This window comes from Prionailurus viverrinus, chromosome D1 (assembly GCF_022837055.1).
Source record: "Prionailurus viverrinus isolate Anna chromosome D1, UM_Priviv_1.0, whole genome shotgun sequence".
Classification (NCBI taxonomy): Eukaryota; Metazoa; Chordata; class Mammalia; order Carnivora; family Felidae; genus Prionailurus; species Prionailurus viverrinus.
The window spans coordinates 66695482-66722861 of NC_062570.1; the positions used below are offsets into that span (position 1 = coordinate 66695482).

The following is a 27380-nucleotide window of genomic DNA, read 5'->3' on the forward strand; positions in this document are numbered from 1 at the left end:
ATGAACAGCAGGAAAAAGCAGGGGAACAAATCAGTGACCTAGAAGACAAAGTATTGGAAAGCAATGAAGCTGAACAAAAGAAAGAAAGAAAAATTATAGAAACAAGAATAGACTTAGGGAACTCAGTGACTCCATCAATTGTAATAACATTTGTATTATAGGAGTCCCAGAAGAAGAGAGAAAAGAGGGCAGAAAATTTATTTGAAGAAATAATGGCTTAAAACTTCTTTAATCTGGGGAAGGAAACTGATATCCAGATCCAGAAGGCACAGAGAACCCCTAACAAAAGCAGATCCACACCAAGACATATTGTAATTAAACTGGCAAAATATAATGAGAGGGAAAAAAAAAATCTTAAAATCAGCAACAAAAAAGAAAACAGTTACTTAAAAGGGAAAACCCATATGGCTATCAGCATATTTTTCAGCAGAAACCTGGCAAGCCAGAAGGGTCTGGCATGATATATTCAAAGTGCTGGGTGGGAAAGATCTGCAGCCAAGAATACTCTATCCAGCAAGGCTAACATTCAAAATACAAGGAGAAATAAAGAGATTCGCAGACAAACTATAATTAAAGTTGTTCATGACCACTAAACTAGCTCTAAAGAAATACTAAAAGGGATTCTGTGAGTGGGAGAGAAAGGCCAAAAGTGACAGTACAAAAGTAGGAATCACAAAAGCAGTTAAAATAAGTATTTCTATAAAAAATTCAAAGAACTTACAAAATAAAAGGATGTAAAATATGATTCTGTATACCTAAAATGTGAGGAAGACAGGAGTAAACAGTGGGTTCAACCTTAAATGGCCATCAACTTAATATAGACTGTTATGCAAAAGAAGTTATGCACAAACGTAATGGTGACCACAAATCAAAAACCGTTAATAAATATTCAAAGAATAAAGAAATCAAAATATATCACTAAAGAAAATCAGCAAATCATGAAAGAGAAAGACAAGAAATGATCAGAGAAATCTTCAGAAACAATCACAAAACAATAAATAAAATGGCAATACATAACTATCAATAATTATTTTGCATATAAATGGACTAAATGATCCAATCAAAAGACAAAGGGTGACAGAATGGATAAAAAAACCAAGATCCATCTATATGCTGCCTACAAGAGACTAATCTTAAACCTAAAGACATCTGCAGATTGAAAGGGAGGGGATGGAGAAACATTTATCATGCCAAGGGATGTCAAATGAAAGCCAGAGTAGCAATACTTATATTGGACAAACTAGACTTTAAAACAAAGACTGTAACAAGAGACAAAGAAGGGCACTATATCATAATAAAGGGGACAATCCAACAAGAAGACATAACAGTTGTTGAGGTTGAAGTTTAATTATTTGTACTAAATTATCCTTTGTGAATAAGTTTCTCTATAATATTAATAAAAGAGTCTTGATTAGTGTGGCTTTCATGTACACTAATGTTGAAGGATGCTCTAAGACTGGCAGAGTCAATAACAGAAAGAGGCTTCTGAAAAGAAGGAAACGAGGAGAAAATGAGGAATAAGCCCAGGAAATCATGGAAAGTTGATTAGAAAACCTGATCAAGAAGCCCCCCCCCCCCCCATATGAGGAAGAGAACAAAACTTAAACTTATCAAGGCCTGAACCCAGAGGGAAAGGGCAAAAGGGGAAACAATTATGATGAATCACAGCGTCATTATGTTCAGGAGAGTACCTTCATTGTTGGCACATTCTTTAGTAGAACAGTTCACTTTGTTTCCTCCTATTTGCTTACTATTAGCGATTTTCATGCCTGCCTACCCTACATGATAATCAAGTACTAGATAGCAGAAACCATGTCTTATGCATCACCACAACTCATACAATGCCTAGTACAGGGTTTTACACAAAGGAAGCAGGTGAAATACAATTTTCTACCAGGTGGTTAATGTAACTACATTTGTAAGTAACAATGTTTCTTCAAATCTCCAAACTCCACAGTTGTCTTATATCACTAGTTTAAACAGTGAAGACAAACTAATATTAATAAAGAATAGTAATTCCAAAGTATTATAATAATTCACAGTTTCTCAGAAGCAGGGGTTTTCCAGGACTAGGAAAAAAGGAGCAACCATCTAAAACTGGAAAGAAACAGTGGGAGAAGCAAGAAGAGGATGTGCTAAGAGGGGAGGAGGAAGGAATGCTAAACTGTCTGAAAGAATAAGAATATGAAGGGAGGAAATAAAAGCAAGACAGTATCGCTCTGGCCATTCTAAAATTCTGCTGTGCTGGAGGCATCTGCTGTAATAAGCACATTCATATCTTTTCCAGGCCAAATCTGGATTCAGCCCACTGTTGATGCCTGTCTTCACTCTCTCTGCTAATTTATTTTTAAGCTAAGTATTTTATTTTACAGCAAAAAAAAAAAAAGATGAAAAAAGACCCTTTGTCACCCCCTCTCCCATTTTTTTGTCAAAAATGTAATCCTTTGAGACCTGTTGTAGGAAATTCAATGTATCCAGACCATGAAGTTTAAGAAAAAAAAAATTCTTTTCCTATTTTGTAGATTTTTAAGAACCTCTCTTGTCAAGTATTTACCAACAGAGGGGGAAAAAAAGGATTGATGAAATATCTATTTTTTATATTATTATAAGATTTTTTTCTAGCAATAATCTTAATACCATGAATGTGGGTTCATCTGGATTCCATCAGTTAGAATGATCTATAAGCTGTCATATCTATAGTGGGATAAGTAGGGTCCCTATTAATGATTAGTTATTCAAGTAACTTCTAAATCATCAGAGAAGTACAAAAGTGATTCTGGTATGATTTTGAGTACTTAGTATGTTTTCTATTAGAAATATGTGGAAATTAGAGATTTACATATAATGACACATGACAGTTATTTATTAACCATAACATACAATTAATCAACATTTCCTGACTTTGCCCCCTCTAAGCCCAAGCTTAATGAAGTATCCTTGCCAGATATATGGATGACCCTGATTGGAGAAATGATGGGACAGAAGTGATGTCAATTCAGTACCTCTAAGCAAAAAAGATGAGAAGTTCCTAGAATTATGCTTTATAAATTGGAACTCACTTGGGGAATCTTATTGTAGTTAAGGGATATGAACTCTGGAGTCAGAATGAACTGAGTTTGAGTCCTGGCTCCTCTACTTACAAGCTAAGTGGTATAGATTCCTTCATCTTGAAATGGGAATAGTATTCATTGATCTGGATTAGGTACTGCATGTCAAATGTAGCATCTTATACTAGGTAGTCAGAATTAGCTGTTATTATTATTGCTGTCACCTTCCTCTGGATTTATGTTCTTTGCCATGTTCTATTCAATGCATAGGCTTACACAAGAAATATCAGGTATTATGCTAAGTGAAATAAGCCAGTCAGAGAAAGACAGCTGTCCTATGTTTTCATTAATATGTAGAATTCGAGAAACTTAACAGAAGACCATGGGGAAAGGGAAGAGGAAAAAATAGTTTCAAACAGAGAGGGAGCAAACCATAAGAAACTCTTACACAAAGAACAAACTGAGGGTTTATTGGGGGAGGGGAAAGGGGGAAATGGGTCATGGGCATTGAGGGCACTTGCTGGGATGAGCACTGGGCATTGTATGTAAGCGATGAATCACGGGAATCTACTCCCGAAGCCAAGAGCACACTATATACACTGTATGTTAGCTAACTTGACAATAAATTATATTTTAAAAAAGAAAAAGAAGAAATATTAGGTTTTGGATGCCTGGGTGGCTCAGTGCATCCTAACTCTTGATTTCGACTCAGGTCATGGTTCCTGAGATAGAGCCCCATGTCAGGCTCTATGCTGACCATTGCAGAGCCTGCTTGGGATTCTCTCTCCCTCTCTCTCTCTGCCTCTCCCCTCCCATCATGAGTGCTCTCTCTCTTTCTCTTGCTCTCTCTCAGAGTAAAGAAACTTAAAAAAATGAAATATCAGGTTTTGACACGACTGACTCAGATTTTAGTTAACTCATTTTGCGGGGCAGGGGTTGGGAGAAGAAATACTTCTAGTTTGGTGGCAGAAACGTCATCACTCAGGAGATGGCTCCAGCCATTCTGTGCTTCTCTGTGCTTCAACGTTCACAGTTTCTCTGACTGATTAGGTAAGCTAGGTTTACACAAGTAACTTTTTTTAGGTAGTGCTCAACAGATTTTCCTATCACATCACTCTGAATTTACCTCCCTGCCTTCAGCTTTTATATTTTGAAGTAGAAATAATACCTAGATCTCAAATTTATATATAATCAGATAAGTTAAGTGGATGTTCATTTAGAATATATAAGGAAAAGTTACAATCTAGCAACAAAAAACCTAAACAGCTATAAAATTACGTCTTACATCTCACATTTTTTCTGATGTATTTATTAAAAGAGAATTAATTTAATCATACCTTACATCTTGAATTAGATACAATTTGAAACGATACAGAAGGTGACCTAAGTACTCTGGGTATGGAGAATTCTTAATTAATAATTAACAGTCCTAAAGAAATCTTCTAACAACATGGGCAAACTTCAAATATATTATACTCAGTAAGAGAAGCCAGACATAAAGGAACATATATGATTACGTTTATATGAAATGTACAAAAAAGACAAATTTATAGAACAGAAGGTATGTTAGTGGCTGCCTGGGAATGAGAAGTGGCTGCAAATGGACAGGAGGTTTCTTTTCAAATGATGGAAATATTCTAAAATTATATGGTGTGATAGTTGTACAAATCTGTAAATATACTAAAAATTGTTAAAATATACACTTAAAATGAGTGAATTTTATGGTATATAAATTATACCTCAACAAACCTGTTAGTAAATATGAACCTTCCATGTGGCTGGATGCTAGGGAAGATATTCTTTACATGTTGAATGAAATAAGAATTTTAAAGAGGGCATAAATCTACTTCTATTGGGAATGAGAGACCGAATAATGCTCTTATAAAGTAAGACCTATCTTGATCAATAAGTCATACTCAAAGTGCCATCTGTATATGAGAGATCTCTGGAATTTGATAAGGCATCACTTCAGGGGGCTTGAATTTAAGATAAACAGGGTATTTCTATTCCTCCCCAGGGTAAACACAAACTACAATGAGTACCAGGGAAGAAAGCGTCAGTTCTTCTGGGAGTCATTTTGAGCATCAGTAACCAACCGATACACCTCAAAGAAGTAAAAAGAAGGGATCTGTCATGGTTTAATAGATTCTAGGGCAGTCTCTAGTTTACCTGGGTGATTAAGAACTACAATAGGGTAACTCTAAGATACATGGATCACGAAGGAGAGGGCATTACACAGTGGCTCATGATAAAGGGCTTTCACTATTGCTCACTATCAATTGGGAAAGAGTGATACAAGGGTATCCTACTTTAGTTCTACTTCTGCTCTGTTGGGTTTTAGCTTACTCTTTAATTCTTTTTATTCCAAAAAAAAAAAAAATGACATTTAGACAGGAACCCCTGCTTCTGGTTTTTACTTTAACAATCATGATTTTTTTTAAATAAAAAGGACCAAATAAGTAAACCAAGTATAGCCCAATGTTATTCAGTAACTGTGAAATGTTCCTGTGTTCATAGCTGATTAATGAATATGAACGGCCTTTAGACAATATGTTTCTTCAGGGTGAGGACCATGTGCTATTCACCTGCAATTCTGCAATAAATGCAAGCACAGGGCTTGCCACACCTACTAACTGTCTGCTGAACTGAGAATGAAAGCATCACATAAATGCTAAACATAGTACAAATGTAAATGATTACATTATTTTGCACCATTAAAGTGATCCTTAACAACTTAAACCTGGCTGTTAAAGTACCACCTTGAAGAAAGGCTTCATAAGTTAAAGAAGCATGAGTTACATACAACTCATTAAAGGTAGAGAAAAGTGAGAGAACTGTAAGGGGGAAAAAAAACCCCTAAATTTGTGGTGATTGTAGCATAAAAAATTCCCAAGGATCTAAGATAATGTTACAAGTAAAACATCATGGGATATTTTTACACAAAGTAAAGCTCTAAAAGATAAACATCACATTTCATCTGAGTCAATGAAATATTTTGCTCTTATGCTTAAGGTAAATACACATACACACAATCTTTTCATTAAGAAGAAAAAATATATGTAGTCATCCCAAAATAATTAGGTAGTAGTGTTATATACCTAATTATAATTAGGTATATGGAAAGATCTCCAAGATATGTTACTAAGTGAAAAAGGCAAGGTGAGAAAACACTGAATAGTTTGATTAGTTTCAAAGAGGTAATTTTATCTGTATTCTATCTGCTGGCAATAATGCATGACTTTTTTTAACCAAGAAGTCAACTGTTAGAGGATATGGGGTAGAGGTGGGAAAGGCAGCTTTTGTTTTGCATTTTATATGTTTCTATAGTATCTGAATTTTCTAACCACAGCTATATATTTTATTTAAGGAAATGGCCATCCAGTTGATGGAACTGTGGACCAGTTTGATTTCTTGCTTATTATTTATTGTATTAGAAAGACTAATATATAAACTCCTAGTGGCATGTCAATGGTTCACTCATGTGGCTGCCCATGTTGTTGCCTGCCATAGTAACTTTGTATATTGAGATGTTCAATAAACTTCTGTTGCATTGAAAAAAAAAAGACTAATAAATATCATTAAAAATATTTTCAAAGTAAGTTTAAGTAAGACAAACAGCTGAGCCCATTCTCTGAAGCATGATGAACAAGGCTCAGGAGTTTATATTGGTTGAACAGTTTGAGCGTGGCTCATTTGCAATCTGTGGCCAGAATAATGCAATTTATATCTATAGAATTTTCCTGAATTATGCACCAGAAATAATTTCCCATAAATCAAAAATTTATAAAGTATCTAAGAACTGGTATGATCCACCCTCTGTGTCAGTTATCAATGCAATATCTCTTTCCTCCAAATCTACCTTTCTTTGCCCTGTTGTGTGGCATTGGCGCTGGACTTGTAAACATTTCTCCTTTACCATCTGGCACAAAATTAAGTTTTGTCAGCACAGGGTGCTGAAGGGATACTGCAGTAGGAAGTAGTTTCTTTTCCTGGTTCTGGTGTGCTTTGTGCTTTAGTTCCTATGGCATGTACCTGCTATGGTGTGTGGGACACCTTGAAGCGCTTACCATGTGTGATGTTTCAGTGGTACTCCAGATGGTGGCTTCACTTCCTGTCAAGTTTCACTGGCACTCTAGTGAGAGGGATTCCAAGAAAGTCTTGCCAGAACCCCAGCAGGTAGTTTCCTGCTTACCAGCTCTGGTCTGTGGCACCTCAGTGAATTTCTATGCTATCCAGTGGCCAAATCAATACCTCTCCAACAAGGTCTGAATCACAACTCTTGTTGGGGAGGAGCCCTCTTCCAAGTTTTCTCTTTTCTTGGGTACTCTGCCTGAGCCCAAGAGATAGTAGCTGCTCCCTATATCTGATATTCCTGTGTTGTTTAAAATTCTCTTTACTTCTTGGCAGTTAATCCCCTGTTACTACTTAATAACTTGTTAAACTTTTCCTGCTCATAGTATTGGTGTGGTCACTGGCTCCTAATCCATGCCCAAACTAAAGCAAATCAAACCAAGCCAACAACAAAGAATTAAACCCATAAACCCACCCCTAAAACATAAATTTGAATTACTAAGTTTGATAACACAAACTTGATAAATAGTATGACATTTAGCCCAACTTATTAGCTAATTAAAAACTCTCACAAAACTAAAACCAGTGTGATGGTTTTGCACTGTGTAAAATAAGCTAAGCTAAGACATTTCTCAGAAATGTCTTTCTGTTCCAGGGTTAGGATTGGCCACAAGAGAAATTTTTCTAACATTTGGACAAAAATGAAGCAGCAGTCATTATACTCTGAAGGCAATATAGGATGCTATATCCTGCTACAGCTCATATACTTTGTCCCTGATCTGCTGACTCATGTTGATATGGGGAAGGGACTGAGCTCACAGTTCCTCCGTTTCCTGCCACATCTCCTTCAGCTTCTCCTAGCCTGGGGCCAGGTGCATGTGCAGCTCCATGGCCAACAGTGCTGTTTCTTTTGCAGGTCATCTGTATCGCTGAGGTTTGAAGAAGTGAGAGGTATACACAGATTCCAATTTTTCCTTGTTCTTCCCTGTGTTGTGACCTACAGAAACTTCAGGCCTATGGGCAAAGCCTAATTCAAAGTCTTCCACAAACTTTCCCTTTGTTTCTATAACAATATAAGGGTTGGTCCCTTATAAATTCCTTAATTATATCATTCTTGGTGCTTCTGCTATCATGATCAAACCCTAATACTGCAAAATGGTTAAATAATTCTGCTTAAAAAATCATAAGCAATAGGTCATTTGAGGAATTAAGTTTCATTTGTCAATTCTTATTTTCTCTAATATTTAAGTTTAAAAATATCTTAAATGTTGAAGGTAGGAAAGATTTAAAGTGCTATTTTCTTTAAAAAAATTTTTTTAATGTTTGTTTTTCTGAGAGAGAGAGTGAGCAAATGTGGGAGTGGGGGGCGGGGTGGGACGCAGAGAGAGAAGGAGACACAGAATCCAAAGGAGGCTCCAGGCTCTGAGCTGTCAGCACAGAACCTGATGCAGGGCTTGAACTCACAAAGTGCAAGATCATGACCTGAGCTGAAGTCAGAAGCTCAACCAACTGAACCAGCCAGGTGCCCCTAAAAATGCCATTTTCTTTAACAAATGCCATGTGAGGCCCTATATGAAGGCTAGTTAGACAGAGGACTGAGTTTCCTGGCTGCTCTGAGATATAGACACACATTTCCTAGGTAGCTTAGGATCCAGGACAGCCTGGCCTATTTTTGTAACAGTGTTCTCCATGCTAGCAGCGGAATGAGATGAAGGGTGAGGGAGTTCAGAGAAGGCTGGTATGTATTCATTGAAGGAAAACTGGAATGGGCCTGGAGGTAGGGTTAAGCTGGGGAGGGAAGACCAAAAGATGATGCTCAAGCTCCAGCCATTAGTTTCTAAACCTAAAATTCATTTGTTTGGTATTTTTGAGATTTGTCTTTGTTTCTTGAGCATGTTCAGTATGACCTGCCAGTTCTCAGAAGTGTGAACATCATAAATTCCACTTTTTGTTTTAAAAGAAGAAGGGACAATAAGTCGGAAGAAAGAGGGATATGCAGTGACACAGCAGCAGAGAAAGAGTTCCTGATTATGGAGAACCTTTAAAGGTTAAGACCTTTAACTCAGAGACGGTGGACAGACTGAAGTTAAAAAAAAAAAAAAACCTGGCCTTATCAATACATATTTATAAGACAATATCCTAGCCTCATGGAATTTACTTTCTGCAGTAGGGGAAAATACTCATATGTAAACAAACGAATGCATAATATAATTTCAGGTATTTCAGGTACAAATTCAGCTATAAAGAAAAATAAAGCAGGGCTGGAATGGCGGGATTCTATCTTAGGAGATGATTTATTATTATATATTAAATTTTCTACACATAGTACAGTTGGTCCTTGAGCAATGTGGGGGTTGGGGCATTGACCCCTTTGCAGTCAAAAATCCACACATAACTGTTATTCCCCCAAAACTTAGCTACTAATAGCCTAGTGTTGACTGGAAGCATTGCAACACAAAGTTGATTAACACATATTTTGTATGTTATATGTATTATATACTGTATGCTTACAGTAAACTAGAGAAAATACTATTTAGAAAATCATAAGGATGAGAAAATACATTTGCAGTACTGTACTGGAAAGAATCCACAAATAAGTGGACCCGTGTAGTTCAAATCTGTGTTGTTCAAGGGTCAACTGTATGCAATAAATGTTATAATAAATATTGCTACAGATATATGTTAGACATACGGGGGGACAAGATTCATGTAGTTTTATGATAAATCAAACTACATACATTTATATGAATCATAATGAGCTTATGTATAGACCAATGAAACTTACCCTGTAGAAAGCACTGGTCAAAGGGAGTAATGCTGCAGCAATGTTATATTCTTCTAAACTTGAACAATCCTTAAACAAAACAAAGAGAAATGAGCATTATTAGGACATTTACCAGAAATCACAAATATATGGAAACAAAAATCTAGGACACATTGTTTGCTGTCTTAAGGGGTTTTTACTTTTGTTCCAAATTGTCACTAAGTCTTACTTAGGTAAATTTGAAAAAACAAAACAAAACAAAACAAACCGTCCTTGAAGCACATTATTTTATTTTATTTTATTTTATTTTATTTTATTTTATTTTATTTTATTTTTTATCTTATTTTATTTTATTTTTAATATATGAAATTTATTGTCAAATTGGTTTCCATACAACACCCAGTGCTCATCCCAAAAGATGCCTTCTTCAATGCCCATCACCTACCCTTCCCTCCCTCCCACCCCCCCCCATCAACCCTCAGTTTGTTCTCAGTTTTTAAGAGTCTCTTATGCTTTGGCTCTCTCCCACTCTAACCTCTTTTTATTTTTCCTTCTCCTCCCCCATGGGTTTCTGTTAAGTTTCTCAGGATCCACATAAGAGTGAAACCATATGGTATCTGTCTTTCTCTGTATGGCTTATTTCACTTAGCATCACACTCTCCAGTTCCATCCACGTTGCTACAAAGGGCTATATTTCATTCTTTCTCATTGGCACGTAGTACTCCATTGTGTATATAAACCACAATTTCTTTATCCATTCATCAGTTGATGGACATTTAGGCTTTTTCCACAATTTGTCTATTGTTGAGAGTGCTGCTATAAACATTGGGGTACAAGTGCCCATATGCATCAGTACTCCTGTATCCGAAGCACATTATTTTAGAAACAAGACAAAAAAAATTTGGGAAAAAATTTTTAAGTTTTTATTTAAATTCCATTTAGTTAATACACAGCATAATATTAGTTTCAGGTGTAGAATTTAGTGATTCATCACTTATATACAACACCCAGTGCTCATCACAAGTGCAGTCCTTAATCCCCATCACCTATTTCACCCATTCCCCCCCCACCCACCCACCACCTCCCCTCTGGTGACCATTAGTTTGTTCTCTGTAGTTTCTGTTTTTCTAAGAGTCTGTTTCTTGGTTTGCCTTCCTCTCTCTCTTTTTTTTCTCTTTGTTTTGTTTCTTAAATTCCACATATAAGTGATATGATATGGTATCTTTCTCTGACTTATTTCACTTAGCAGAATACTCTTTAGTTCCATTCATATCCTTGCAAATGGCAAGATTTCATTCTTTCTGATGGCTAATATTCCAATGTATATATGTACATATATACACATCACTTTCTCTTTATCCATTCATCAGTAGATTAGACCTCTGGGATCTTTCCATAGTTTGGCTATTGTAGATAATGGTATAAACATCAGGGTATCTCTTTGAATTAGTATTTTTGTATTTTTGGGGTAAATACCTATTAGTGCAATTGCTGGATCCTAGTGTAAGTCATATTTTAACTTTTTGAGGAAACTCCATACTGTTTTCCAGAGTGGAGGCACCAGTTTGCATTCACACCAACAGTGCAAGGGGGTTCCCCTTTCTCCACATTCTTGCCAGCACCTGTTGTTTCTTGTGGTTTTGATTTTAGCTATTGTGATAGATGTGAGGTGATATCTCATTGTAGTTTTGATTTACATTTCCCTGATGATGAGTGATATTGAGCATCTTTTCACATGTTTGTTGGTCATCTGTATGTCTTTTGGAGAAATGTCCGTTCATGTCTTCTGACCATTTTTTAGCTGGGTTGTTCATTTTCTGGGTGTTGATTTTTATAAGACTTTGGTATATTTTGGATACTAACCCTTGATCCGATATGTCATTTGCAAATATCTTTTCTCATTCTGTAGCTGCCTTTTAGTTTTGTTGACTGTTTCCTTTGCTGTGCAGAAGCATTTTATTTTGATGAAGTCCCAATAGTTTATTTTTGCTTTTTGTTTCCCTTGCCTCGAGACATATCTAGTGAGAAGTTGCTACAGTTGATGTCAGAGGTTACTGCCTCTCTTCTTCTCTAGGAGTTTTTGGTTTCAAATCTGACGTTTAGGTTTTTAATCTGTTTTGAATATATTTTTGTGTATGATGTGAGAAAGTGGTCTAATTTCGTTCTTTTCGTTTTCCCAACTGAACAGTTTTCCCAACACTATTTGTTGAAGAGACTTTTTTTTCCATTGGATATTCTTTCACGTTTTGTCAAATGTTAATTGACTGTATAGTTGTGGGTCAACTTCCGGGTTTTCTGTTCTGTTCTATTCATCTATGTGTCTATTTTTGTTCCAGTACCATATTGTTTTAATCACTACAACTTTGTACTATAGCTTGAAGTCCAGAATTCTGATGCCTCCAGCTTTGCTCTTCTTCTTTAAGGTTGCTTTGTGGTTCCATACAAATTTTAGGATTATTTGTTCTAGTTCTGTGAAAAATGCTGTTGGTATTTTGATAGGGGTTGCATTAAATGTGTAGATTGCTTTAAGTAGTATAGACTTTTTTTTTTTTAACGTTTATTTATTTTTGAGACAGAGCATGAACGGGGCAGGGTCAGAGAGAGAGGGAGACACAGAATCCAAAACAGGCTCCAGGCTCTGAGCTGTCAGCACAGAGTCCGAAGCGGGGCTTGAACTCACGGACCGTGAGACCATGACCTGAGCCCAAGTCAGGTGCCCAACTGACTGAGCCACCCAGGCACCCCAAGTGGTATAGACATTTTAACAATCTTTGTTCTTCCAATCCATGAACATGCAATGTTTTTCCATTTCTTCGTGTCATGTTCAACTTATTTCATCAGTGTTTAATACTTTTCAGAGTACAGGTCTTACCTCTTTGGTTAGATTTCTTCTGAGGTATCTTATTGTTTTTGGTACAATTGCAAATGGGATTGATTCCTTGATTTCTTTTTCTGCTGCTTCATTACTGGTGTATAGAAATGCAACAGATTTCTATGTTGATTTTGCATCCTAGGACTTTATTGAATTTGTGTATCAGTTCTAGCAGATTTTTGGTGGAAATTTTCAGGTATTTTATATAGAGTCTCATGTTGCCTGCAAATAGTGAAAGTTTTTTACTTCTTCCTTGCCAGTTTGGATGCCTTTTATTTCTTTTTGTTGTCTGACTGCTATGGCTTGGACTTCTAGTACTATGTTAAATAAAAGTGATGAGAGTGGACATCCCTGTCTTGTTCCTGACCATACCGGAAAAGCTCCCAGTTTTTCCCCATTGAGGATGACATTAACTGTGGATTTTTCATATATGCCCTTCATTATGTTGAGGTATGTTCCCTCTAAACCTACTTTTTTGAGTTTTTATCATGAATGGATGTTGTAATTTGTCAAATGTTTTTTTCATCTATTGAAATGATCAAATGGTTCTTATCCTTTCTATGATTAATATTAATATCACATTTATATGCAAATATTGACTCACCCTTGCAGCCCAGGAATAAATCCCACTTGATTGTGGTGAATGATTTTTTTAATGTATTGTTAGATTCGGTTTGCTAGTATTTTATTGAGAATTTCTGCATCCATGTTCATCAGGGATATTGGCCTGTAGTTCTCTTTTTTAGTGAAGTCTTTGTCTAGTTTTAGTAATGCTGGTCTCATAGAATGAATGTAGAAGTTTTCCTTCCTCTTCTATTTTTTGGAATAGTTTGAGAAGAGTAAGTATTAACTCTTCTTTTTTCTTTTTTATAAGTTTATTTATTTTGAGAGACAGAGAGAGAACAAGCTGGGGAGGGGCAGAGAGAGAAGGACAGAGGATCAGAAGTAGGCTCTGTGCTGACAGTAGCAAGCCTGATGTGGGGCTCGAACTCACAAACGATATGTTACCATAATGCCATATGTTTGCACTCATTTGTGGAATTTAAGAAACAAAACAGATGAATATACAGGAAAGGGAAAAAAAGAAAAAAAGAGAGAGGGAAACAAACCATAAGAGACTCTTACAGACAGAGAAAAAACTGAAGGTTGATGTAGGGAGGTGGGTGGGGGATGGGTTAGATGGGTGATGGGTATTAGGAGGGCTCTTGTTATGATGGATACTGGGTGTTATATATAAGTGAGGAATTAATATATGTGAACTAACTGGGATTTAAATAAAAATTTGAAAAGAAAAAATATTATTGCCAAAGAATATAGAATGGGTTACCACTTCCAATCTAATGGAGAAAAAAATGGACAGGAAAACAAACAAAAATTTATAACTCAAAGGAAAGCAAGAAAGAGGAAAAGAACCCCCCCAAGGAGAAACAATCAGAAAATAATACGATGGTATAAATAAATAAAATTATAATAGCAGAAATGAACCAAATATTCTGGCTAAAAGGCAAAGATTATCACTGAATAAAAAATTAGATTCCATATATTTTTTGTTTAAAAAGGATATATCTGTAACTCAAGGATACACAAAGGTTAAAAGAATGGGAAAGGATTTACCAAGCAAATACCAACAGAAGGTGAAATACCTATATTAACAATCATATAAAATAATCTTAAGGAAAAAGGCATTACAAGAAATAAAAAGAAGCATTATATAAAATAGCTCAATTTATCACAAATATATAACAATTTTAAATGTGTTTAAACTTAATTAACTTAGCCTTCAACTGAAAACATTAAAGCAAAAACTGACAGACATATAAAAAATACAGATAAATTCAAAATTGCATTGAAAGACTTTAATATACCACTTCAGTATTTAACCTCAAGCAGGTAGAAAAATCAATATGGAAGATTTTTAAAAAGTTAGAGCTAATGGATAGAACACTATAGAACACTACTTGATCTGTTTATACTCTAACCCTGTTCAGATGGGTTTAGAAAACTTGACTTTATACTTGGCCATAAAAGAACTCTCGGTAAATTTCAAAAGATTAATAACATATAGATATGGTTGTCAGACCACAATGTATTTAAGTTAAAAACCAGTAATATAAGTAAAATACTTAACATTGTACCTGGCACATAGCAAATATTACACACACACACACACACACACACACACACACACACACATATTTTTTATTATCACTGAGGTTAGGATATACTTAGCATAGCATACTATACTGTAATTATCTATTTACTTTTCTGTCTCCTTACTAAACTATTAGCTCTATAGCAGTATTGTTATAGCAGTGAATAAGAAGCAGTATCAATGTCTATGGAAAGCTGATGAATGATTTATATCTTTTTCAGATACTCACAAAGCAGAAAGATCAGTAGAAACAAATTATCTTGCTAAGTCTTAGATTTCCAGAATGAGTGTTTAGAGTCGTTAGCAGGATATTCCTTGGGGTAACAATTTGCATTCATTCAACAAATATTATCTACTATATGGAAGGTACTTCATAGTCAATGAACTCAGGAAACTACTCCAAAAGGGAAAACAGATGATAAATAACACATTTTATAGGGATGAGATGAATCCATGGTTGAATGGAACACATCCTTAAAATATGAGGGACAACCATATTCACACATGATGTGTCTTTGGAAATGATTGCTGGAGTTAGGTTACTGGTTGGATAGATCTTAACTTAGATCAAGTGATCTTTGGTTTTAAATTCTGGAACATGAAGTTTAGATATAAAAAGAGTGACTAATAGAGTTATTTAAGTAACATCTCTCAGGTATACTAGTAGAAAAGAGTATGTGCTAGAAAGGAGAGAGGAAGAAAAGGAAGTGAAGAGAGGAGTAAGGAGGAGAGGGAGAGATAAGGAAGGAGTAAGGGAAGGAGGGAAGAGGGGAAGAATGAGGAATACCAATCAATCAGAACTCATTTCAAAAATATCATATAATCAACTGAGAGATGATTTTGAAGGCAGTCATTACCTTGGAGGCACATTTAGGTTTTTATTTTAAGATATAGTCAGGTTGGGAAAACTAAATATCTACAGGCAGAAGAATAAAACCGGACCCTACCTTATATTATACACAAAAATCAACTCAAAATGGATTAAAGGCTTGAACATAAGCCCTGAAACTATAAAAGTGCTAGGGAGAAAACAAGGAACTCATACAACTCAATAGCAAAACAAACAAACAAAAAACCCCCCAAAACGCTAAAAAAGCCCCGCAACCCAATTAAAAATTTGCAAAGGAACAGAATAGACATTTTTCTAAAGAAGACATCCAAATGGCCAATGGATACATAAAAAGGTATTCAACATGGTTAATCATCAGGGAAATGCATATCAAAACCACAATGAAATATCACTTTATCCCTGTTAGAATGGCTATTATCAAAAAGACAAGTTGGACGCCTAGATGGCTCAGTCAGTTAAAATGTCCAACTCTTGATTTAGGCTCAGGTCATGACCTCATGGCTGTGGGATGGGGGCCCACGTTGGGCTCTGCAGTGAGCATGGAGTCTGCTTGGGAATCTCTCTTTCCCTCTCTTTCTGCCCCTTCCCCACTCACACACTCTTTCTCTAAATAAACAAACATTTAAAAAATAATGCTAAAAAAAGACAAGTAATTATGGGTGCTGGTGAGTATGTGGAATATATTGGTGGGAATATAAATTGGGACAGCTACTATGGAAAACAGTAAGGAGGTTCCTCAAGAAATTAAAAATATAAGTACCATATGATTCAGCAATCCCACTTCTGGGTATATATTTGAAAGAAATGAAATCCTTATCTTGAAAAGATTATCTGTATTCCCATGTTCACTGCAGCATTACTCACAATAACCATGGTATGCAAACAACTTAAGTGTCCATCAATGAATGACTAGATAAAGAAAATGGGGTATACATATACAATGGAATATCACTAAGCCTTAAAAAAGAAGGAAATCCTGCCATTTGCAACAATGTGGATGAATGTAGAGGGTGTTATGGTAAGTGAAATAAGCCGGACAAAGAAAGACAAATACTGCATGACACTACCTATAGATGGAACTTAAAAAAAAAGTTGAACTCAGTAACAGAGTAGAATGGGTTGTTTGTTGGGGGCTGGAATGTGGGGGAAATGGACAAAGGTTACTAAAAGGGTAGAAACTTTAAACTGTAAGATGATAAGGTCTGAGAATCTAATGTAAAACATGGTGAGTATAGTTGATAGTGAGTATAGTTGTATAAATGAAATTTGCTGAGAAAACACAACTTAAGTATTCTTGCCCCCCAAAAAGGTAAATATATGAATATGTGAAGTGATAGATATGTTAATTAATTCAATTGTGGCAATCCTTTCACAACATGTACCATATAAACTGTTGTGTTGTATGTTTTAAATATATTACAATTTTGTCAACTATACCTCAATAAAGCTGAAAAAAAATATACAGTCAGGCCATGTAGGAAAATATCACACCTTTTTCCTATATGGTATCACTCACACTATGTTCTCTATCACTTCCATGGACTTTATAAAATAAACCCAGAACACAACAAAAAGTGTGAATCATCTTTTTCTTCCTTATTCCTTACCCCCTTGCTTAAGACACTGCTATGCACAAGAATGTCATCCCCTGTGTCCTAGCACATCTGAGTTTCTTTAACAGAAATGCCTTGCATGTTTCTGAAGACTGTCATGGGGCCCAAAGCAATAAAATTCAACAGACTTGAGCTGTAATCTTCTCCTAAGGAAATGGTTGGGATGCCAAGATGCCTTTTGACTTTGATTTCACAGCAGGGCTTCATTTGTAATGATGCTGTCCAAACTTTAAATGACAACAGCTGTGATATGAAGCCCCACATACTCATTTATAAAAATTTCCCACAAATTAAAAAAAATTAAACAATAGGGATTTTCAATCCATGACCAATTAGCAGGGAACAGGCAATCATAAAACATTTAGGAACTCTTTATTATCGTACAAAATGTTTACACATTGTAGTGCATGTCTCAAACCTGAGCGCCAGTCAAATGCTGATTGCAAAATATAAATATAAAATTCTTTGCAAATCACGTTAGAGACATTCTAAGTTAATTAGGCTGAAAAATGGAAAAATTTTAAAACAATAAGTCTAAAACTATTGACATAGCTAGCAATAGCATTCCGGAATAGTGCAGTTATCTGTTGGGCAATCAGTCCATAAATACACATCCTGAAGTCCCATGTGCTTTGGCCACACACTAGCAATGTAGTTGCAGACCTAACAGGCAATTTATAAACTTGCAAGGACTTGAAACTTATACATGTTTTATTCTGAAGTTTGCTATGTAGTTTACCTTTAATTTTCCTGCTACAACTGAAGAGTGAGCCCTGCAATCTTAATTTCCCATTACCTTCAATTATTTCATACTTTTAATCTGTGTACCTTTGAACTGTCATGGCCCAGCATTCCTATTTCACAAAACTTGGGAATTTCTCAAAAATAAAAATATTTAAATATTAAAGGAAAAAATGAGATTGAGAGGCATAATGTCTTACAGAATTGACTTTTTTTTAGAGTTGAGATTAGATAGAACTCAGAAGTTTTTTGAATTGTCCAAAACACTGAGAACACTTATTTATATCTTCTACATAGGGACAAAAATTAAACTACCACAGACAAAATACCTTTTTATATCATATTACTCTCCTGTTCAAAAATCTCTGACCATTACAGGATAATGACCAAACTCATGAGCCAGGCTTGTAAGCCCTCCATGGTGTGGATCCATTTCCAAACCCAGCTAACCAAATGGCCCTCCTACCACAAGCTGCAGCTATAGGCAGTCTGCTTTATTTACCACCTATTCCACATCATTGTAATTCTTACAGCATGTAATATCCCTAGGAATACCATCCATGCCTTGCTTTGTCATTTACACTCTTGCCCCTGGGAACTTCCATACACCTACCCCTATATGTTCTTACTCTTTCCAAGTACAGTGCTAAGCACAAAATAAGTACAAGAACTCCCATTATAGTTTCAGGTTATATTTTAATGCTAAATTAATTTACATAACAACAAAGAATATATCATAATTTTGAACCACTATGGTTATTTAATATGTACCATGACTCCCACTGGGATGGAACATGAATGCTAGGCTTGACAAATAATATCAATCTTTGTTATAAGTTTTTGAGTGAATGGCCCACGTCTGCTTTAATTTTATATGCCTGGAAACTAGAACACTGCACCTGGCATATAGTAATAATAGCTAACGTTTATTGAGTGCTTACAAAGTACCAGACATGCTTTAAATCTGAATTTATACAAATTATTTCACTTAATTTTCACATCTCTAGAAGGTAGATACTATAATTTTATCCATTTTGTTGATGAAGGAACTGAGGCTCTCAAGAGGTTACAGGGCTACAAATGGCAGAACCAGAATTCAAACCCAGGTAGTCTCACTCTAGGATTTGTGCTTTAAACCTTTACGTTCTCTTGCCTCTCAAAGGCAAAAAAGTATGAAATGGAATCTAAAAATGGCATCTGTGGAAACATATAATTCAGACTAAGAAATTTTCTAGCAATTATAAATAATATCCTCAGAGTTTGAAACTATATTACATCTATAAAAAAGCAACTGAAAATTGAAAATATGCTTGCTCAAATTAAGATACAAAAGAAGGGATGGAAGATAATTTTTTGTCATGGTATCCTTTTATTCCATTTGTATCTTCAGGAATTTAAAACAATTAAGAAATACAGGGAATCATGTCAAAGTTTCTAAAATATGCTTAACAGGGTGCTATAAGTAGAAAACAGAGAAAGTATTTAGGAGAAAGTAAAATAAATAATGAAGTTATTCTTCATCTGTAAAGAGTCTGGTGAGTGCCAAATATAAGGAAAAAAAGGTATTTGGAAAAATGAATAAAATGTGGTATAATATACAAAGGAATACTACATGAAAGTGAAAATGAATGAATTATAGGTATATCCAACATCACAATGACTCTACCAAACATATTCTTTTGATCAAGACAAAAAGAATACATCACCACCACTACCATCATTACCATCATCAAATTAGTCTCCACTGAAACATACCTTCTTGGTTAATGCTGGCATCTATCTCTACTTATCCAATTAAATCACATCAGGGTAAACATGTGCCAATACAAGATAGGATGTCACGAAACCTACCATAGTGATGCCAAAGAAGTGCTTAAATCAAATCATAATAACAAAGGAAAATCCAACAAAGTCAGATCAAGTAAAAAAAAGATAATAAGTTAGGTTGATTTTATATATGCTTTAAAAGAAAACAATTTGATGTCAAAGGATTAAGGGTGTCCCTGGGGAAAAATAATGAAGGCTTTAAAAATTTTTACAAAAATCGTCCTTAGGAAAGTGCTATAAAAGCCAAACACAAAGTAAACCACCATGTGACTTTGCTAGAAAAAATATTTTAAACACTTTTCCCTCACCCAAGCAAAAGTCAGATTTATACTTTAGTTCTACAACAATCAGCACATGATGAAAATTGTAACCTATATTTTTTAAATAAAATTTTATGACTTTTTAGAAAATACAATGTACCAAACAAACCCTTGTCCCCACTATTTGGTATGAAATTTTAGTCCTTATTTTATATGGATTTATTGGTGTTGATAATGAAAATTAGTTCCCTTCTTATGAGCTAAAGGATTCAGGAGTAATGGTCTCTGTCTTATCTCTATTTAATTCTCCAGTCTGGTGTCTGCAGAAACCAGATGTAGTTATGTAACAAAGATGTGTTGCCTTTGCTACAGTAGATTATCATGGCCTCAGGTATGTTTCATGCAACCACTGATTTGGTAAACATGTTCTTTTCTATCCCTATCAGAGAGGACAATCTGAAACAGTCTGAACTTTTTTTTTTTTTTTTCAAAAAATTTTTTTTCAACGTTTATTTATTTTTGGGACAGAGAGAGACAGAGCATGAACGGGGGAGGGGCAGAGAGAGAGGGAGACACAGAATCGGAAACAGGCTCCAGGCTCCGAGCCATCAGCCCAGAGCCTGACGTGGGGCTCGAACTCACGGACTGCGAGATCGTGACCTGGCTGAAGTCGGACGCTTAACCGACTGCGCCACCCAGGCGCCCCAGTCTGAACTTATATGAAATGGACAACGGTAAACAGGGTTGTGTTAACTAAAACCCCTTCCATACAAATTCAGTTGTGAAGAAATGTGGACCATTCAAACGTCACACAGAACATTATATTTGATCCACTATGTTAATGACATCATGCTAATCAGGCTGGATGAACAAGAAGTGGCTACCATACTGGAAACCTTGGTAAGGCATATGTACCCAGAGGATGGGAGATAAGCACTATGAAGGTTCTGGCATGCTGGGACATCTCACTGAAAGTAAAGGACAATTTGTTGCATCTTATATCTCCCACCATGAGGAAGGAAGCACAATTTCTGGTAGGCCTCTTTGGGTTATGGAGGCAGCATATTCCACATCTGGGACTACTGCTCTAGTTCATACCAGGTGACAGTAGATTTAAGCGGCGTCCAGAGCAATAAAAGGCTCTGTAGGAGATCCAGGAATCAAAAGCCCTGCCTGCTTCTCATCACACATAGTGACCCATTTGGAGAATTTGTACTTCCATTGATGTAACTCTGAGCTCTGCAAGGTTGGAGCTTCTAGTCCCCAAAGGAGGAACAGTTCTACCAGGGGATAAAACAAGAATCTCATTAATCTATAAACTGGAGGTGTCACCAAGGTACTTTGACTCCTAATGCCCAGGGACCAGCAGACAAGAAAAGAGTCATCGTCTTGGGAGAGAGAAGCAGACTGAGTTATCAATATAACTTGATGTTGGGGATGAGGGAGAAGGTGTCAAGGATAATGCAGGTTTTGGCTTGTGTAATTGGATCAATGGTGGTACGTTTGCCAACACTGGGAATAATAAAAAAGGGATAAGGTTTGAGGGTTGAAGGGTAGAGAAAATGGATATCATAAGTTCAGTTTGTAACTGAAGTTGAAGTGTCCTTGAGACATGAAAATGAGATTATCAGGTAGTCAGCTGGATATTTGGGTGTAGAGCTCAGAGAAAAGGTCTGGAGTAGAGAAACAAATTTGCGAGTTAAATTGTGGGTGTAGAAGATATCATCCTTGAAGAGGACAGAGAATGAGACAAAAGAGAAACAAATTTGCGAGTTAAGTTGTGGCTGTGGAAGAGATCATCCTTGAAGAGGATACAGAATGAGACAAAAAGGGAATAAGAGGCTTTACAAATTAAAAGCCACGTGGAGAAGGATAAGCTTTCCAAGATGGAAAAGGAATGGCCACAGAAGGAGGAGGACATGTAGGAAATATTTAATCATGGAAGCCAAAGCAAAAGAGTGCTTCAAAAAGAAATTCTAATTGATAAAATGCTTCCTCTATCTTCAAAGCAAGGCAAAGCTAGTGGATTTAATCATGAAGAGGTAACATTAATAATTTATACAGTTTACATAGTTTCAAGGTACCTTTTAGACTGTATTTTTTGTTTGCTTTCCTTTGCCCCACCTCTCCCCCAAAAGAGCATATTTTAAGTAAGTTCCTGTGAGGAAAAAAGAAATTATAAATCTGCCACATTTAGAACGGCTAATAAATAAATACAACCTAAGAAAAGCCTTCCACATTAGAAAAGGCTCATGTATGTAAGTGAGGTTATAAAGAAAAATCAACAGTTCTTTTTAGTATTTTAAAGTTACCATTATGCTTCCTTTATAATATTAGCAAAAGACAAAATACTTATGCAACCAATTATCATTAATAACTAGAGATAATTTTCTACATGATCTACATTGTAAAAATAATAATAACATAGGATTAGAAAAACCTTACCTAGCTTTTGGTTTCAAGAAAAATATTCTGGAATGTGTAAGACTATAATTACTCATCAGCACTATTTATGAAAATCTTTTTGAACGTCAAAAGCAGATTCCATACATTGAATGAAATACATGAAAGTGAGACTCTATTAACTACATCTAACCATTCTTAAAGACAACTCGGCAAGGAATGATCAACTCTGTGGTTAATTTTTTTTTTCTAAAGCACTGATAAGAAAGACACTCAGTAAAATGTGAAGTGTTACAGAAGGTTAGGATAGTAACATGAAAGCAGCCCTGGGAATCTTAAGAAAACAATGTACAAATTCTGCACTTTTGTCTTAATAACAAATAAAACTAGACCCTGGCCAGAAGATCATCCCCCTTTACATTGGCTTTGGCTTTCTGAAGCCCCCACCCCCACTTTTACTGCTAATCTCTTACTTGCTAACCCAATGGATTACATTTAGACATTTAATTTAACCTCCATACCATTTGCTAAGACTAAACACATGCTTCTTCTTTTTTTGAAACTGCTTTCCTTAAGAAAAAACAAAAACACACAAACTTCCATTTCATTATAAAAGACAGAAAATATAGGTAAGTGAAAAGAAAGAAAAACATCTTGTGACAAATCCCACAACCTTTAAACAACCAATGTAACATCTGGTGTCCATACTTCATATTTTTCTTAATCACAAATTATATGTTTATTCATACCACTTAAATTTTTTTTAAAAAGTCACTTTATTCTTAAACTAATTTCCTTCCTTGGCCTCCATGATTCTACTTTTCCTTTTACAACTTCTGTCCTCTGACACCCATAATCCTTTTGTCTCAATATCATTTATAGATTTTTATTATTCTTCCAACCCTCTAAATGTATTTCTCAATTCTTTTTTCTTTTTATTTTTAAACTATTTATTTTAAATGTTTATTTATTTGTTTGAGAGAGAGAGAGAGAGAGAGAGAGAGAGAGAGAGAGAGAGAATGCGAGCACAAGCAGGGAAGGGGCAGAGACAGAGAGGGAGACACAGAATCTGAAGCAGGTTCCAGGCTCTGAGCTGTCAGCTGTGAGATCATGACCTGAAGTCACTTAACTAAGTCACCCAGGCACCCCTCTTTTTATTTTTTTTAAAATTTATTTATTTATTTTGAGAGACAGTGAGTGCGTGTCAGGGAGGGGTGGGGGGTGGGCAGAGAGGGAGAATATCAAGCAGGCTCTGCACTGTTAGCATGTGGCTTGATAAGGGGCTTGAACTTACGAACGATGAGATCATGACCTGAGCCAAAATCCAGAGTTGGACGCTTAATTGACTGAGCCACCTAGGTACCCCCTCAACTCTTTTTTCATCCTTGTATCTCCTCTTGTATAGTACCTACTTTCCTTAGGCTGGCATAGCCACTTCTGTGGTGTAAGGTGCCACCAAAATTTATATTTTCAGCCTAGATAACCCTCCTCATCTCTAGCTGACAAGACACCTTCAATTTGATGTCATGCAGATACCTCAAACTCAATGTATCTTAAACTGAATTATCTCTACCCCTCACCCTCACCTTCAAGCCTGATATCATTCTATACTGACTTGGTAAAAAGGACCACCATCTATTTAGTCACCTAACCAGAAATCTATCATGTCATACTCTGACATTCAATCAGATATCAAGTTGATGCTTCCAATGCGAACTTCCTTTCATCTATCCATCCAACAAATATCTTTAGTTGAACTAGGTGCATTGTGCTGGGGGGTTGTCAATTAAACAGTTATATAATCATTGCCCTCTTGAAGCTTCATCAAATACTGTTAATTCTGTCCTCATCACGTTTGTTATCTGTCGCCTCATCTTCATACTTACTACCTTTATTTGGACTTCCACCATGGCCATAATTTCTTTACTCCTACCAATTTCTGAGTTTTGGGGGGAGTTCTGCTGTATAAACCAGAATGCTTTTCTGCTTTTTCCTCATGTTCCTAATTTCAGCTTTCTCATGCTTATTAAGTCACTTAACCACTGTCCATTTGCTTTGTCTTCCAAAATTTTGTTGCTCATCTTTCTTTCCTTTTCTCTTTTCTTCCTTCTTTCTTCTTTCTTTCTTTCTTTCTTTCTTTCTTTCTTTCCTTCCTTCCTTCCTTCCTTCCTTCCTTCCTTCCTTCCTTCTTTCGCTAACATTTGTTTTATTTGTTCGTGTGGATTTTTGTTAATCTTTAAAAAAAATCCCTCTACTATCATTTTTAGTTGTATTTTAGGAGGGGAGTGGAAGTAAATGTGTGGAGGCAAATGACTAGGACTCATAATCGGGACATTCTAGAGCTTACAATTTCTGGAATTTTCTCTAGGCCATCATTGTTTGAATATTTTAATACTTCTTCCTTCACATTTGCTAGCTACATGATTTTCTAGCAAGATTCGAAACAACTTCTCTTTCATTTCTTTTAAAAAAATAATTAGTGTCTTATATAGTCCTGCAGTCACTGACGAAATAGGAAATAAAATTCAGTAAGCAGGCAGGTGTATTAGGTGAGTGTAGCAATCACGTATAGCTCTTTAGGCTCAACACTGTGTAAATATTAGTGACACATACCTTGGGCCTTAAATCTCAGGTAGGAACTATGTTTAATTTTTTATTTTGGAACACTAAAGTTTGTCAAATGATTGGCATGACAACCTATCAAATTCTCTTTCCAATTTTAATTAACATTTTAGAGAACTACGTATGTTTTTTCCACAAAACTTCTGGAATGAACACACACACACACACACACACACACACACACACACACACACGGACATGTTATTTTTGAAAGGATGTAAGAATTAACTTTGAAACTAACAATCATCAAAATACTTAATTCTTACTGCTATCTTAGGTTTAAAAAATTACACTATTGGCTGGAATTCTTTTAAAAAATCAAACTCTTTTCTTTCTGGGTATAATTTTCCTAAATAACACAGAAACACAACCTAACCATGCATCTCTCCCCTCCCCCCTTCTTCCCTTGTCCTTTAACCTCTGCTGAACCCGAATGGCCCCCAGCCCTCTGTCGTGTGACGAGCCAGGCTATGCACAAGCTGTGTAACGCCCCAAAGTTAAAAGGCCCTCCGGAAGCTGGGCTCCTGGAATGAGTTTCATGAGTGTTTGTCTTTCGCTCTAAGCACCTAGAGGGCAAGAGGGCATGCTTCTTACTGTCCTCTGTATGTCACTGAGCTCCAGGTTTCTTCCCTCAAGAAAGAACTCACTGTTCACCCGCAAGGAGCGCAGTTAGCTGACAGCCTCTAATGAACATTCTTTGCCCCAGACGTCCATGACTTTGGGAGATCTGCCATGTAGTCTGTGGCTCTCCCGGCCCAGTCCTTTTTCCTTCCCCTTCATCTTTCATAGGCCCTCCCCTACCCCCACTCTTCCCCACAGTAAACACCTTGCGCTCCGGAAAAAAAAAAACAACAACACAGAAACACAAAATAGAAGGTTTTTCGCTACATTGTAACTGCTCCAGAAAAGGCAAAAGGCCTGTAGGGACTGCAAAGGTATTGGACAGGAGAAAAGAAGGCGCAAAGTTACTAGAAAAAAGAAAGGAATCCTTGTTGATAAGGGAGATCAGGAATTTTTTTTTCCATGAAAAGACAGGCAGAATTGGGAAGGAAAGGGGGCACCTGGGTGGCTCAGTCAGTTGAGTGCCTGACTTCAGCTTAGGTCACAATCTCACGGTTCATGAGTTCAAACCTCACATTGAGCTTGGGCTTGCTGCTGTCAGTGCAGAGCCTGCTTTGGATCCTCTGTCCCCTCTCTCTGCCCCTCCTCAACTTCAGCTCTCTCTCTCAAAAAAAAAAAAAAAAAAAAAGAATTGGGAAGGAAAAAGAGTTTATTCTAAGTTAGGTGACTAAGCTTTGGATAGGAGTAAGGGGTTGAGGGTATAGGACGGAAAGGCAAGAGCCAGGCCCAGCTCCTATAGAGAGAGAAGATACCCGTTTTGAGTGTTTATAAGACATACTATGAACACTATAAGAACCAGCTTAAGAAAACATATGGTTAATTAGCACATATATGCCTTAGTAAATAGTGTATAAAACCTAGTCTGTCATTTACAACCTAGAAGAAATGGATAAATTCCTAGAAACATAATCTCTACCAAGAATGAATGACGACAAATAGAAAATCTGAACAGACTAGTAAGAAACTGAATGAGTAATCAAAATCTCCCAACAAACAAAAGTTCAAGACAAGATGGTTTCACTGAGGAATTCCACCAAATATTTAAAGAAAAATTAATAATAATCTTTCTCAAAATCTTCCAAAAAAAATAGAAGGGATAGGAATACTTCTAAAGTCATTTTACAAGGCCAGCATTATCCTGATACCAAAACTGGACAAGGACAGAACAAGAAAAGAAAATTACAGGCTACTATACTATCCCTGATAAACACAGATGAAAAGTCCTCAACAAAGTATCAGCAAACTGTATTTGACAATACATTAAAACAATCATACACCATGATCAAGTCGGATTTATTCTAGAAATGCAAGGATGGTTCAACATTTGCAAATCAGTATGATACTCCACAGTAACAAAATAAATGATAAAAATCATATTATTATCCCAATTGATGCAAAAATACATCTGACAAAATTTAACATTCGTTTCATGATAAAAACCCTCAACAAAGTGGGTAGAGAACATACCTCTATATAATAATGTCCACGTATGAGAATACTACAGTTAACATCAAACTCAAGGTGAAAAGCTGAAAGA

At 36.0% G+C, this 27380-nt stretch overlaps 1 protein-coding gene across 6 annotated transcripts in view; it reads right to left on the bottom strand.

The window, feature by feature from the left end:
• The window catches only part of SBF2 (SET binding factor 2), a 501522-nt gene that overhangs the window by 116055 nt on the left and 358087 nt on the right, over window positions 1–27380 (bottom strand). For all 6 annotated transcript variants that reach the window (XM_047877111.1, XM_047877108.1, XM_047877112.1 and 3 more), the window contains exon 17: window positions 9904–9972. In XM_047877111.1, coding sequence (XP_047733067.1) covers window positions 9904–9972 — 69 coding nt within the window. The remainder of the gene's footprint in view (window positions 1–9903; window positions 9973–27380) is intronic.